We start from the raw sequence: 13,410 nt of genomic DNA on the forward strand, positions 1-13,410 counted from the left end.
CTAGAACAATAATAGTAACTCTCCCTTATTGGGCACTTACTCCATCCCAGGCCCATTACCAAGATTCCGCAGCTCACCCACATAGCCCTGTCAGCTAGCCTCATCCTTCCCATTTTACAGATGAGGAATTTGAGGCTCAAGGAGGCAAAATTGTTTGTGCAAAGTCACACGGCTGAAAGGCAGGACTGAGTCTGGAGTCTGGCCCAACTCCAAAGGCTGTGCTTTTAGCCACCACTTGGGGCCTTGCACCCTGGACTCACTGGTCACCGGGCTCTTCCGTGGCAGGGCTAAGTTCTGGCCGGGGCTTCTGTGAGGGTGGCACTGACTCTAGGGGCCCATCTCTGCACTCCAGGTCCCCAGCCCTGTTCTCAGCTTGGGCTAAGGCTGCCCTCCAGCCCCAGAGCTCTCTGGGTGCCTCCTGAGGACCCTGGCCCTTGTCTGTCTTGATTCACAACACGGTACAGTCCCACCACCCCCAACGTAAAGACCGCCTTCGTCCTTGCGGCCCTTCTCCAGCCAGCCCTGCATTCCCATGACCCTGGTCTTTCCTCTTCTAGTGAAGGGAACTAAGATCCTCTCCAGAGCACATCGTACTTCACAGGGTGGGGTGAGGGTCCCCTAGCATTTAGAGTACAAAGGAAAAAAGCACAGAAGACTCCTGTCATCAGGGAACCTCCTGTCTTAGGCAAGAAAACACAATTCACGTCACCCACCAAAACATGGTGGGACAAAGAGACGGCACTGCTTCTTCATCCTGTGGGCATGCCTCTTCTCCCCACTTCACGGATGAAGAAACTGAGGCTCCAGGAGTGGACGTGAGTTGTCCAAGCTCACGCAGCTAGGAAGTGACAGAGCCGGTTCTCAGCCCTGCGTTCTGCCCTCTCCTCTGCATCACACCACTGGGTCACCAACCCAGTGGCTACCCTGACCAATGGCGGAGAGATGAGCATCTCCAAGGAGCGAAGTGGTGGCACCATCAGCAGTGAGGGGCCTCAGGGTGGAGAGAACCAGGCAAGAGCCTGGTTGGGAGGGGGAAGGACACATGAAATCACTTTTCGTCCCAGCCCATCCCCACCCCGCACAGCAGGCGTGGCCTTGGGAGCAGTCAAGCCATCCTCAGAGAAGCCATCCTCAGAGAAGCAAGGCACAGGCTGTGAGGGGACCCGGGACGCCCCCATGCGAGCCCACAACAGGTGCCCTCCTGAGTCCACGTCTCCCAGAGGAGGGAAGGGCCCTGTGTGGCAGCTGTTAAATAATGGGAATGCCACCCGGTGCCCTCCCAGGGGCGTGGTGAGCGTCCAGTAGCTGATGTTTGCAGAGGGGCCAGCACGTATAAACTCTCAATGAATAGTTGAAAAACAGCATTGCCTCAACTTGGAGCCAGGTGACTGCTGGGGTGGCCTTGGCTCTGCTGGCTGTGGGAGCTGCAGAGACCAGGAGCGACCTTGCCAGACAGTGCCTGCTCTGACTGCTCTCAAGGCCACCCCTCCACTTCCAGCAGTGGGGTGGGGAGGGGGCAAGGTTTCGGGGAGTGGCGGCAGCCCCTTCTGGCAGCTGCTGATAACACAGGCCGGAGGCTGGCGCACTGCCCTCCGTGGGGAGTAGGAAGACTTCAATCACCAGGAGCAAGGCAGGCCTGCTGCGCAGGGTGGGGACCGCGGGAAGAGAAGTGATTTCATGTGTCCTTCCCCCTCCCGATAAACAAATAAAGCCGAACTGTCGCAGCCGCCGGCTCCCCAGCCCAGTGTGGGGAGGATGGGCACTGCAGCTCTGGCTCCGGCTCTGGCACCCGAGGCTGCTGGCTATCAGCCTTCTCATCGCCTCTCCCAGCTGGAAGAGAATTTAATCCACCGGGCTCCTCTCCACACTCTCTGGGACTCCTTTTGATGTTCCTCTTTATCTCCCTTCCCAACAAAATTGCCCCTCGACTGCTCCAAGAGGCCCTCCTGCCTCCCTCTCCCTCCGCCCCCCGCCCAGTCCCACGAAGCAGCTGCACCCTCCACCTGCCCGGCCTTCGCTCCTCTCTGCCTTGCTCCCTTACCTTGGGACTTACCTGGGCCGTGGGCCTCGCTCCTGCCCTTTGGAGAATGGGGGCGGGTTGCCAGTGCTCTCCTTGGCCAGTGCTTTGCATGCACTGGGAGCAGTGTGCTGTAGTGGGAAGGGCATGAGAGAGGCCAGGAGAGCTGAGTGGTTAAGAGCTTAGCTTCCAAAGGAGTCAGAGCAGATCTGAGTTGGAATCCCTTCCCGGCAGCTGTGCAGATTGAACAAGTTACTCTCTGGCCTCAGGTTCCTTCTCTGTACAGGGTGGACTGATGCTGATGTTGGGCTGTCCTGAAGATTCTGGGTTAAGTGTGTGAAGCACACAGCTGGGCCTTGATAAATGGAAGCTGTTATATAAGGCTCCCGCCAAGGGCTGCCATTAATAGGGGTTTTGCCCCAACTTAGAGTGAGCTGGGTGAACATCACTCTCGTGCACACACACATCCCGAGGGGCTGACAATCACAGGCCAAATTGCAGCAGGCATTGGTGTTCTGGGCAGGTCCTGAAAGGGGCAGGCTGAGCACTTGAGGGGACTTGGCCAGAAGATGGCCCTGGAGTCTCAGGACAGCTGTACACGGGGTCCTGACAACTACAGTGTCAGACCTGAGTGAACTTCCAGCCCCTGGCCGCAGATCAAGGAGAGGGGAGCAGACCTCCTTGGTTGAAACCCAGAGACATGGCCTGAAGGGGCAGAAAACGCAGTGCTCCTGCCTCACCAGGTACCAGGCCTGAATATGCACTGAGCTCAGGCATCCATCTCTTCAGTCCCTCACTCATCCTCAGCCCCACGTCTCACTCCCTTGGTCTGGGGTATGACCCCGGCATGAGGATATTTAAAGCTCCCTGGGTGATTTTGATGTGTGGCCCGGTGGAGAAGTACCACTCTGCCTCTCCCTGCTCGCCCCTTCTGGACCCCTGTGGATGCCGCCGAGCTGCTCTTCCTGCCCCAGCTGATGTCTTTCCAGCCCTGGCTGTGCAACATGCCTCCCTGGGAGCATTGAAAAGATGCAGCTGCCTGGGCCCCACCCCGCGAGATGCAGATAGTGGCCCTGGGCGTCTGTATTATTTTAGTGCTCCACTGGCAATTCTGCTGTGTAGCCAGATGAGGAGGGCTGCACTGGGGTGACTCACACGTGGCTGCCAAGTTCACCTTCCTCTTTTGACCCCAGTATTCCTCTGCTCCAGAGCTTAGCGTGGCTCCCCATTGCTCACAAAAATGATGCTGAAGCCCTCGCGATGGTGCCTGCGGTGGGAGTCAGGAGACCACAGAGCCTCCCACTATCCCCGCAATCCCGCCAGCTTCCCTGCACGGACCCTCTGCACATCCGCTCACTTGTCTGCCCCATCATTAATTATTCATTCCCTGCTCCATGCCTTTGCTTCAGCCAGCGGTTCTCAAACGGTGGTCTCAGACCAGCAGCACAGGAGCGTCACCTGGAACTTTCAGAAATGCAAATTTGCAGGCCCCAGGCCAGACCTACTGAATCAGATACTCCCTCGGGAGGGCAGCAGTCTGGTTTAACGCAGCCTCTGGGGGTTTCCGACATAGGCTGCACATGGAGAACTCCATGTTTAAAGCCACTTTCTGCACCTGAAAGCCCTTCTCTGCTCTTCTGTTGTCCCTGTCTTCATTCCTAAAGCCAGTCCAGAACACCCCTTCTCCAGGCAGCGCCCCTGCTGGTATTCTCTTAGATTCGGGACTGGAGTGCTCAGTGTTACCATCTTAGCTGGCTCTGGTAACTCGTACTGCACCTAAGCTCCATCTGGGGCACCCATATTGGGCCCTGACTCTGCTTCCCTTGGCCTGGGAGACACCCCCCTGGGAGCTGGGCCTGGGCTCTTAGCCTCACTCTGCTGCCAACAACCTGTGCAGCCTTGGGTTGCTCACCCAACCTCTCTGAACTCCATTTCCTCTGGAGGAGTTTCCAGGCACCGTGTTCCTTCTTCTCCACTGCATGGCCCGTGGGAAGAGGATCGCACAGAGTCCTGGGAGGAAAAGCTGCAGAAGCCCCATCACTTCCTGAGCACCTCCTGCGTGCCTGCCCTGGTGTAGGTTTACACAGCCCGAGGCCTGGTCTGTGGCCTCAAGGAGCCCCTGCCATTTCACAGTAACCACAGAGGGTCATTCTGAACGGTGTCTGGCAAAGGATAGGTGTCTGGTAGATGGTTCTGTGTTGTTAATCATCTCTTTGTACAGTTACTACAAAGAACAGCCTCCGAGACACAGTTAAGGGAAGAAATCCAACGCAGAGCAGTGTGTGCAGGTGCCACTGTTTGTGCAGAGAGGGGAGGCAGAGATACGTAATGCTCACACAGGCATGGACTTCAGGGGAAAGAGACCCAAGGAGGGGTATGGTGGCTGCCTCTCGGGAAGTCTCTTGAGTGGCTGGGGCAACGGGAAGAGGGAGACGGTCATGTGCCCTTTTGAGCTAAGTGAAAACTTTCCATGTCTGTGTTTACTAAGTCTTTAACGCTTTCTATGTGAGGAAAATTAAAACATGACAACACGAGGGGGCCTTTTCTGCAGGGGTTTTGTCCAGGCTCCTGGGAGTAAGACAGAGGGACGTGGCCCCTCCCCTTCCAGCCTTGCACCACCCCCACCCACCTCCCTCTGGGTGAGGACGGAGTGAGCTCAGGGAAACAGGAGCCCTGGTCCCCTCCTCACCCCTCATGCCCTTGTGTCTCTTCCTCTGTGTCCCTGCCCTCCTCTGGGTGTGGGGCTGCACAGATCTCCCCACCCCCAGAACGTGTGTGCACCGCCCGCACACACACCCTCCTGGGCACCCCCAGAGGTTGTGGCCCGTCAGATGCTGAGGGGGCTGTTCCTCTGGAGCAGGGTGTGCTCCTGGGGTCCGTCTCGGCCCATTTCCCTCACCCTGACCTCTGTTCTCATCCTCTTCTCTCTCTGGTTCCTTCCTCCTCTCCGCCCTTTCCGGCTCCTTCTCTGTCTCCATACCCTTTGACTGACCGACTCCCACTGATAGAACTTGGTAAGTGAGCCTGCGAAGGGCAGGGCTGGGGAGGCATGGGGGGCACCGTGGGGAGGGGACTCCGCGGGGTGGGGGGTTGCTCCACTTGCCCCAGCACAGCTCAGCCTGCCCTCTCCCTCTGGGGCCTCCAGGCCCTGTGGTGGAGGGCCAAGGTCCAGGGGAGAGAGACGTGTTGGTGTCACCTGCTGAGAGCTGTCACACTCCGCTGGCTTTGGCTATTAGTGCCCCTTCGGGCATTTAATTGGTCCCCTCCATCTGACGGCTGGCTCCCACGCTGGGGAGAACTGGAAAGTCCACAGCCTGACAGGGCTGGAGGAGCATGGCCTGCACTATCTGCGGGGGCCACTGCAGGCTGGGGCTCTGGAGGCCCCCATGTTTGCCTGGACCCCAAGAATGGCAGTGCCCTTGTTTGGCCAATTTGTAGTTGTAAATGGAAAAAATTCAAGAAACTGACAGGTAACGATTACCATGCATTCACCCCACAAATGTATTTGAAAACCTGTGGGATGATTCCAGGGGCCTAAGATCCTTGTGAACTCTCAGGCTTCATTGAGGCTGTCATCTCCAGCCTTGCCAGGACCAGCACCCCTGACCATGTAAAGCTTCCAGGTTACCTGGCTGCCACCCTCAGCAGGAGCAGGGGCTGGACGGGAGCCCCTCAACGTCCCTGGGCAACCAAGCAGAGAGGCTGGCTCCCCTTGTCAACCCCCAGTTCCACAGAAACATGAGCTCGAGGCTGGGCTGGGCACTGGGCTGGGGTGGATAACGCAGGACGAGCGGGAGGACGTGTCCTGGCACCGAGGATCTGCGACAAGGGTCAGCGAGCCACAGGCCTCCTGCCAGGACGGGGGTCATTTCCCCATGCAGGAGCCTGAGTCACTGTCTGAGCAGGCCAGGCTCCAGGGGGTCAGTCAGCTGTGTCCCCCAACTTCAGCGGTGGCTCTTTCTCCTGATGTGGGGACTTGGGTAGCATTGGAGATGTCAGATGCTTTGCATGAGGATGAGCCAGGCAGTATCTGAGGGCTCCGTGAGCTCCAGCCCCAGTTAGAATGATCAGAAACATCTGAGCAGAGTGAGCCCCCCACCCCCTCCTCCACCCCAACTCCCCACACACACCTGAAGCCGTGGACTGGGGCTGTGGGGCCACAGAGCCCGTGAAGGGTGTGGCAGCCCTGGGCTCTCTGGGATCCAGTGTCCTCCAGGCCACCTGGGCTGGCCACAGTGTGAGGTACACAGGATTCACTTGACCACTCAGCCATCTGGGTTATTCCCATTCCATGTGTGAACGAGCCAGTTTTCCCCATGACTGGCACGTTCCAGAGGGAGGAAGAGGGAGAGGCAGTGTCCTGCTCGGTCCCTCATGCCCTCACCTGTCCAAGCCGACTGTGGACCGTGGACACTTACTTGCTTCTCTCCCCTCCACTCCCTTCTGACCTGCTTTCCTCCATCTCTGGGCTGGGTCTTGCGGCTGACAGATCCCTCCCCCGTTGGGGTCACTGGGGCAGAGGAAGGGAGCAAGAGATGGAAAATGAAACAAACCACCTAGAAGGGACAGTGTGGGCACCTGAAAGGATGATGATGGCAAAAAGGACTGGAGGAGACTTCCAGAGGGCCTGGGCAGGCTCAGGGAGCTGGGCCAGGATCACTCAGGGGAGGCCAGACCACTGTGGGGTCGGGGTAGGCAAGCCCTGCTGGCCCCTGCTTCTGCTCCTCCAGCAGTGCTCCAGGCCTTGGCTCCTATGCCCTTTCTCACTGGTTTCTTCTCCATTTTGACTAGGGCCTGAACAGCATGTTCGAGGTTTACCTGGTGGGGAACAACTCCCACCACTTCATCATCTCTCCCACCTCTGTCCAAGGGAAGGCGGACATTCGCATCCGCGTGGCCATCCCCCTGGACTTTGAGACCGTGGACCGCTACGACTTCGACGTAAGGCCCCCTCGCCATCTCCTTGGCTGGGTGGGGGATGTCAGGGGAGTCAGGGGTGACACCGTCCCCTTAAGTCCCCCTTCCACCTCTCCCCATTCTTCCCTTGTGGATCTGACTCAGAGAAGCCCACTGAGCCATGGCAGGGCCTGGGCTGAGTGTCCGCTTTTCAAGGAGGACAAGGAAATGACCAGGAATTGAGTGGAATTTCACCAGGCAGCATCACAGCCTCAGAAGCCCACCAGGAGCCTGTGCTCCCCGGGCACTGCCAGCCCAGCCCCCATCAGCACCTTCCTTCCTGGCAGAATTAGCGGCCACCTCAGTCCCATAAGCACTGTTGGAGGGACTCACAGTAGCACACACTGGGATGGGCTCTGGGTTAGGTCCAGCAAAGGCTCCAGGGGGACTTATGGGGACGAGGGCTCCTGGAGCATGTGGGAGCTCACCCGGGCTCTCCTCTGCACACCCAGCTCTTTGCCAATGAAAGTGTGCCTGACCATGTGGGCTATGCCAAGGTGAAGATCACTCTCATCAACGAGAATGACAACCGGCCCATCTTCAGCCAGCCACTCTACAACATCAGCTTATACGAGAACGTCACTGTGGGGACCCCTGTGCTGACAGTCCTGGTGAGTCCCCACTCTCTTGCAGGGCCACTGAGCTCTGAGGCAGACCATGGGGAGGCAACCAGAGGGATTTTGCCCAAGGAGTCTGGGCAAGTGGGAAAGGGGGTGCCCCCAAGCCCCAGAAGCTGTGTGTTAAAGCATCTGGACTCTTCATGATGGGGCTCCCTTGGCCAGGGCAGCCATGTGGAAAAGGACCAACCTGGGGGAGGGTAAGATTAGGCTGAGGACACTTTGCTTTTCTGCCTTATCCCTGAGAGGAACTGAGCCTGGGTTGGCCAGGAACCCTGGAAGTGCCCTCTAATGGGGACAGGTGCCAGCCATCTCTGAAGAGGGCGACCTTCCCCATTTGAGCACAGATGCCAGGGAAGAATGAGCTCCCTGAGGCTGCCTGGGCATTCCCAGCTGCCCTTGGCTGAGACTTTGACAAGGGGCCCCTCCCCATGTCCATTTATATCAGTCAGTACTCTTGGTTGCAAAGGACAGAAATCTTTAAGCAGTTCAAGCATAAAAGGATTGGCTCATGTAACTCAAAAGCATAAGTGATTTCAGGCATGGCTATATCCAGGCACTCAGTTGAGCAGGAATCTGGCTTCAACACCAGGCTCTGCTTTTTCATATTGGCAGAAAGAGACACCAGCGCCCCTACGGCTTACTTCTTACCAAGTTATCAACCCCAGTGGGAAAAAAATACTCTTTTCAGCAGTTCCAGCAAAAGTCCCAGTGCTGATTCTCATTGGCCCAGCCTGTTGGGCCACCCTGGAACCAATCATCATCATTCCGATTTCCAGAGATGGGCCATACTCCCCCTAGTGGAGCCAGGGGTTGGGTCAGCCCCATCCAAAGTGTAAGAGCTGAAATGGGAAAGGGAATATTCCAAAGGGGCTTCTGTTATCAGCACAAAGAGGATTGGCTGCTGCACAGATCACAGTAGTAGATGTGTGCCACACACGCTCAGAGGCTTGCCCACAGTAGCTGCGCAGTAAACGCTATGGAGTTTAACTAACTGCTGCCCCTCCCTGCCCCTCCCGACTCTGAGGCCTCCAGAGTCCTCGCTCCCATTTCTTGCTCCATCCTCCCTCCAAGCAGAGACATTGCTGCTGATCCAGAGCCCCCCACTCCGAAGTGTGTTTACTCTACAGACAGATGGTATGAAACTGTAGGGAGCCCCCAGGCCCTTCCCATCTGACAGTTATTAATATTTCAAGCAGATGTTTAGCTAGGCAGGCCGTCGGACGTACACACTAAGTCTGCTGTGGCTGTTTTCTGCCCCCTCTTCCCCAGCCCGTGTCTCCACCGGCTCTCACCAAGGTGCTCCTTGCAATCAGTCACCTGGTGCTTGAGGCCCCATGGACCCTCCTGCAACCTCAAGGGGCCCAGCCAGAGAGCGAGTGCCAGAGGCTCTAGGCTCCTGGACATAAATAGCATCTTCAGCCCCCTAGTCACCTTCAAACGTCAGGGGGAAGGACACCCAAGCAGCCTGTACTTCAGGGGCCTCACAGGTGGAGGATGCCCCCCTCCCACAGGCCTGGGACCACACAGCAAAGAATTTGAGTGTCAGGTTCAGGCTGGGCAGGCGACCAGGGATTCCTCCCTGGCGTTCTTCCTAGGGATGGAGCATCTCACTTTGCAGTGCCAGTTCCCGTGGCCCTCCGGAAAGAGCTGAGGGAGCAGGGTGGGGTGGAAAGTGTGCGAAGCACACCTCTGGGCTGGTGGCCAGCTGCCAGTGCCACCCATGATGTGTCGGGCCCAATCTCATCAGGGGTTGGCGCTGGTGAATAGGTCCTCAAACTGGGTTTCCTCAGGCACTGGAGTGGTTTGTGGGCCTGCGTGGACCCTTGCCCGGTGCCCACTACCCCTTCTCCAGTCTCTCCTAGGCCCCCTCTGGATGGTTAGCAGATGCATTCAGCCTCCTCTGTGGCCACCAGGGTCTCTGCCCAGGGCTGGCTCATCTCGACAGCCGCTAGTTCCTGGGTCTGTCTGAGCCTCGCCCATGACCGTCTCAACCCTCCAGCCCCAGGGGCTGTTCCATCCACTGATAAGCTCTAGCTGCAGGGCTGGGTCCCTAAGGGAGCTCAGGAACAAAGTAAAATGGGGTGTGCCCTGGTGCCCCTGCCTTTGCCATGTGCTGGTCTGTCCACATCACCTCCAAGAGCCTTCATTTGCACATCTGCAGAATGGGTGTGAGATGCCCCAAGGCTGCTGACAGGAGGAGTGAATGATGGATGTGGAAGCATCCCCTGGGTGATCCCCACCTGCCAGCATCTCCCAGTCTCCCCAAGGAGCTTCCAGAGCTCCTAGCAGATAGCAAGTTTTGTGGCCACCCCACCCACTCCCACCGCCCTGCCCTGGCCTCCACCAGGACCCTGCCCTTCTCCACTCAGACCCGGGGTCAGCTGGATCTCTCCATCTCCTGTGCTGCAGGAGGGGCTGGCGTTGTAGCTGCCTGCTCAGGGACTGTGAAATTCCGTCTCCCTGACCTTTTCTGGGATGTTATTAAAATATTTCATGGGCAGTTATGTCAGAAAAAAAATTATGAAGAGAAGGAAAATGTTTTAATTTGCACTGAAGGCTGGGGCAGAGCCTGCTGTGAGGGGCTGCCCCAACCCCCACCCTGGCGTGACCCTGTGTCTCTGGCTCATTGCCTGTCCTGGGGGAAGGCAGCAGTTGAACAGTCAGTGGAAACTGGAGTAGGAGGGGCTGTCACCTCCAGCCTGGGTGTCCAGCTGGGGTGGAAGGGGCTGGACCTTCTCACCTCCCTGCTCCCTGGACCTCCCCCTGCCCAGCTTTGGAGGCCCTTACAGCCCCCAGTTGTAGCAAAATGAGTTTCCAATGGTGGAGGGGGCAGAGTGGGGACCTAGAGTTTAAAGACTTGACCTCGAGCCCCAACTCTGCTCCCAGCCGACTCCTTGACTCAGACAGAAGCTGCTTCCCTTCTCAGCATCTCATCTGTAAAATTAACAAGGTGGATTAAAATGGGCCCATGGTCCCTTCCAGACTTAATGCCTGGGGCAATCATGCCCAGAGGCGACGGAGGGATGGCTGAGATGACCTCTGAGGACTGCTACTATATTATTAGTGCTACTATCACAGTTATTTCAACAGCTGTCATTCTTGAGTCCTAGCTGTAAACCCTGCGCTTGACATGCATTATTTCTAACCTAAGTAGATGCTGTCATTCTCATTTTACAGATGGGGAAACTGAGGTTTAGTGAGGTTAAGTAACTTGCTCAGGGTCCCAGAGCTAGTAAGGGATTGAACTGGAATTCACAAAAAGACTGCCTGACGCCACCCCACAGGCTCTTAACCTCTGGGCTGCCCATCCAGAATGCTCTCTGTTGGACCATGAGCCTGTCCTCTCAGTAATGTTCAGAGCTGAGGAGCTGGAAGGTGCTCTCTGCAGGACCCCAGGAGATAGGCCCCAGGGTTGCTCCAGGCACTGCATCCCTGGATGACACTCTGGACCCTCCAGGACCTCTGGCTCCATTGAGTGACTTTCTGGCTCTCTGGGTCCCAGGCCACTCAGGGCTCCAAGCTGGGTGAGCTGGCCTTCACTGCTGGGAAGTCCACGTCAGGGGGACTTGAGCACTTCGCCCCAGGAAGCAGGAATCCCAATAGCCCAGAGCTGTCCTTGTTAGAAAGGCTTCCTGGAAGGGGAGAGGGTGCAGGATGAATGTCAGTGGGGGCCAGGCCTCTGAAGGGTGACCACACAGGGAAGGGATGTGCAGGGGCGTGAAGTATGCTTGTGCGGTGTGTGTGTGCATGCACATGGCATGCTTTTGTGTCTGTGTGTACAAGTGTATGCAGCAACATGCACTTGGGGGTATGTGTATGTAATACACACACGTTTGTGTGCATGTGTGTGTGTGCAGGTTTCTGTATGATGGGGTAGCTCCCCATCCTCTAGGCTGTGTGGTTTTCCCCCTTCTCCTATCCCCAGGCTGCTCTGATTCTCACCTTCCTATCCTGCCTCCTGATCTGACAACCAGAGTCAGATGGGAAGGCCATGGGTGTCTTCCTGGGATTCTGCTGGACTTGGGGTAGCCCTGTAGCCTGAACAATTGGTACCTGGGGCCTAGCAGGGTTTGTGAGTGCCACTGGACAGTAGGAGAGCAATCCAACCATTCATTCATTCAATAAATGTTCTCTGAATACCTACTATGTTCCAGGCACAGGGCCCTGAGGACACAATGGTGATGTGAATCTTGCCCTCGTGAAGCTTACAGTCTCCTGGGAAAGGCTGATGTTAATACTAAGAAATGAATCTTTACGTTAAGTATTACTTGCTATGATGGAGAGATCAGGGAACTATGAAAACCTGTAACAGGGCACCTCACCTTGACTGGAGTCAGGGAAGTCTTTCCTGAGGAAGTGGCAATTGAGTAGGCATTAACAGGTGGACTAGGGGAGGGCAGCACACTGGAGAAAGCAGGAATAGCATGTGCAAAGGCCCTGTGGCTGGAATGCAGTGAGGGAGATTTGCTGCACCTGGAGGTAGAGTCCTGCCCCTATGAGGTAGGCTGGGCTCAGCTGTCTCTCTTCCTTCTGAATTGCCGCCCACCCCAGACATAACCATTTGGCTGCTGTTTTGAGAGTAGAGAAGTCGAGTATCAAACCATCCACATTCTTTTACCTATTCCATCCTGGTGTGCCATGGCAGGCATTTGGGAAGCAGCTGGTGGAGGTTGTACCTTGAATGTGCAAGGAGCCAGCCTGGCCTCCTGCAGTATGGAGCTCATGTCCCCACAATTATTAGCTCTGTGTCCCCAGGCAGTGAGAGAGGGATGCTGACGAAGAACAGCAGCTGGGAGGGAGGTTACTCCTGGGGCAGGTCTTGCTGCACTCCTAGCCCTTCTCTCTCCACTCCAGGGGGTGGGACACAGCAGGAACGGGCAGAAGATGGACTGTCGGACAAGACAGGATTCCTCTCCAGGCAGAGAGATCAAAGCAGGAAGGAAAGGCACATGAGAGCCCTGACTGGGCAGGTGTGGGGCCCCAGGACCACTGACGGTCTGCTCAGCCCAGGGGTGGAGTGCCCCCACTCAGCCCAGGCAGACAGAGTGGCCTTGTGAGAGCTGAGCACACGGCTCCTCTCTCTCCTCCCTGCCTCTCTTCCCAGCCTGTCCTTGGGAGGCTGGTCCCGTCTTGGGCAGGGTCATGACTCCTGTTCTGCTGTGGGCTGGTCATGCCTTCTCTGGGATTTGGTTTTCTTCCCTTCAAGTGGGGAAAGTAGAGCCTGCACGGCCTGCATGGCGGGGTTGTTAGGAGATGCCACTGAATAGGGGATGTGAATAGTTAAGGGCATGTAGACACGGAAGGAGTGGTTTTTCTTCTCATTGGCCTTAAAGGGCCCCATCTGGCTGCCCTCCAGCCCTTCAGCCTGTGTGCAAGCCCAGCTCTGCCAAGGTGGGCCCTTGACAGGCCACCGAGCCTGTTTCCCTCTCTGTAACCTGGGGGAGACAGCGTGATAGGAGCTGACCTGGGACGGTGGTTGTGAGAATGGAGCAGAACATTTCTGAGAAGATTCAGCACAGAGCCGGCGAGGAACGCCCTCAGAAAATGTCAGCAAGTCCTGCTGGGCCTCCTGGCTGAGGCTCCATGGAGTGGGGGCTCCACGCTCAGAGTCATGGCCCTGCTCTGAGCAGCTGTGTCACCTGGGCAAGTCGCTGAGCCTCTGGGGCCCCAGTGCCCTCGTTAGAAAGCAAGATGCTTGGGCCGGATGCTGCTGAGGGCCTCTGGCTCCACCAGGCTCTTATTCCAACTCTCTCTGCCCAAGACGAAAGGGGAGTCACTCTCGCTGTTTAATTTCTCTCCCGGTGATGCAGACATGCT

The 13,410-nt window shown here is 57.0% G+C and overlaps 1 protein-coding gene across 1 annotated transcript in view; it reads left to right on the top strand.

Annotated features, from left to right (window-relative positions):
- LOC138915047 (cadherin-23-like) overlaps positions 1-13,410 on the top strand; it is a 315,540-nt gene that overhangs the window by 220,436 nt on the left and 81,694 nt on the right. Inside the window, exons 12-13 of the mRNA XM_070226845.1 lie at positions 6,809-6,958; positions 7,426-7,584. Of these exons, the coding sequence (XP_070082946.1) occupies positions 6,809-6,958; positions 7,426-7,584 (309 nt within the window). The remainder of the gene's footprint in view (positions 1-6,808; positions 6,959-7,425; positions 7,585-13,410) is intronic.

Source organism: Equus caballus, chromosome 1 (genome assembly GCF_041296265.1).
Source record: "Equus caballus isolate H_3958 breed thoroughbred chromosome 1, TB-T2T, whole genome shotgun sequence".
Taxonomy (NCBI): domain Eukaryota; kingdom Metazoa; phylum Chordata; class Mammalia; order Perissodactyla; family Equidae; genus Equus; species Equus caballus.